This window comes from Hipposideros armiger, unplaced genomic scaffold (assembly GCF_001890085.2).
Source record: "Hipposideros armiger isolate ML-2016 unplaced genomic scaffold, ASM189008v1 scaffold_34, whole genome shotgun sequence".
Classification (NCBI taxonomy): Eukaryota; Metazoa; Chordata; class Mammalia; order Chiroptera; family Hipposideridae; genus Hipposideros; species Hipposideros armiger.
The window spans coordinates 5,531,558-5,532,983 of NW_017731384.1; the positions used below are offsets into that span (position 1 = coordinate 5,531,558).

A 1,426-nucleotide genomic window follows, 5' to 3' on the forward strand; every position below is an offset into this window, starting at 1 on the left:
CCTGGGGCTGAATCCCTTTTATTTTAGCAAACAGCCTGAGGTTTTCTCTCACAGTGAGGAAGTCAAATTGCACATTGGATTGTGGACACACTCCAGTGAGCTTGCTGATGTTTTCTAGGTCAGCCATTTCTGAAAGTTGATTATTATCCACGGTGACTGAGCCTGTAACAAAGATGAAAAGTTATTAATAATATCAAGATAATGCTTATGATAAGATTTTTCTAAATGAAAAGTCACCATATTTTGTTAATTGCAGTTTAGATACATGATTTTATCTTTAAGGTTAAATTTTGGCATTATGAACTTCCATTTTAGTAGTGTGATATATGGGGCTGGGGGAGGTGCAGGGAGAAAGGTCCCTTTTGCAGGTTTTCCCTTTTAGAAGTAGTCTATTTATCCACCCTCGCATTTAGGCTTGGCTATATAACAGATGGAATCTAAGCAAATGCGGTATAAGCAGAGGCTGTGAAGTACCTCTGGGATTTGCTGTCTCTTTGTTTCTGGGACCGTGGACACCAAGGGGGAAGAATCCCAGACTAGGATGAAAGTGTATGTAGGAAAAGAGAGGCTGTGGCCCTAACTGAACCCCCACATATGTGAATGAGGCTACACGAAAGCATCCAGCCCCAACCACTTTGGTCCAGACAGAAAAACTGCCAGTCAACCCACAGAATCATGAAAAAATGAGAAAACATTTTTTATTTTAAGCCATTCGTTTTGGGGATGCTTGTTGTGCTGCAAACGCTAACAGATACAAGTTGGAATGCCAAATGGTTAACTAATGTTCATGAAGGTAATTATCATGAAATACTCAAATTCCATACATACCAATTCAATATTGCATACCTCTATAGAATAATACTATACTTTAACCTCTACTTTTCCCTAGCCATCTGTGTTTGTGATTAATGATCAGAAGGACTTGATATTAACAGCTGATTTACTTGACTACCTGACTTCGGAAAAAAACCTCTTACCTTTGGTGGGAACAGACAACCCACTAAGAATGTTCAGCAGTGTTGATTTTCCAGCTCCACTATGTCCAAGTATTGCAGTGATTTGGCCTTCATATATGTCAAGTACCAGATCTAGGAAGGAAAAAAAAAAAAGAAAGAAAGAGGGATGGGAGAAAGGAAGGAAGGAAAAGTAGGGAGTTAGAAAGGAAAACCATTAAAACTACAAATTTATTATGAAGCTAATGATTTGCCTTTTAATTTTCTTGAATGGCCATGTTTTCTAAACTTGAATATACTGGGTTATTAAATTTTAAAAAATACCCTTTTATAAACATATATGTCGATCATGTTTTGAAAATTTGAAAATTATTTGCTTTAAATGGAGGAAAAAAGTCTTAGGTTCATTGAGATTGCCTGGCATATGGTAGGTGGGTGTTCATATTTATTGAGTGAAAGGATAGATTAGTAGT

General features: G+C 37.0%; 1 protein-coding gene across 1 annotated transcript in view; it reads right to left on the reverse strand.

The window, feature by feature from the left end:
• LOC109380265 (ATP-binding cassette sub-family A member 8-like) overlaps positions 1 to 1,426 on the reverse strand; it is a 43,581-nt gene that overhangs the window by 39,444 nt on the left and 2,711 nt on the right. The window contains exons 2-3 of the mRNA XM_019637648.1: positions 978 to 1,158; positions 2 to 162 (exon numbers count right to left, since the gene is read on the reverse strand). Coding sequence (XP_019493193.1) covers positions 2 to 162; positions 978 to 1,158 — 342 coding nt within the window. The remainder of the gene's footprint in view (position 1; positions 163 to 977; positions 1,159 to 1,426) is intronic.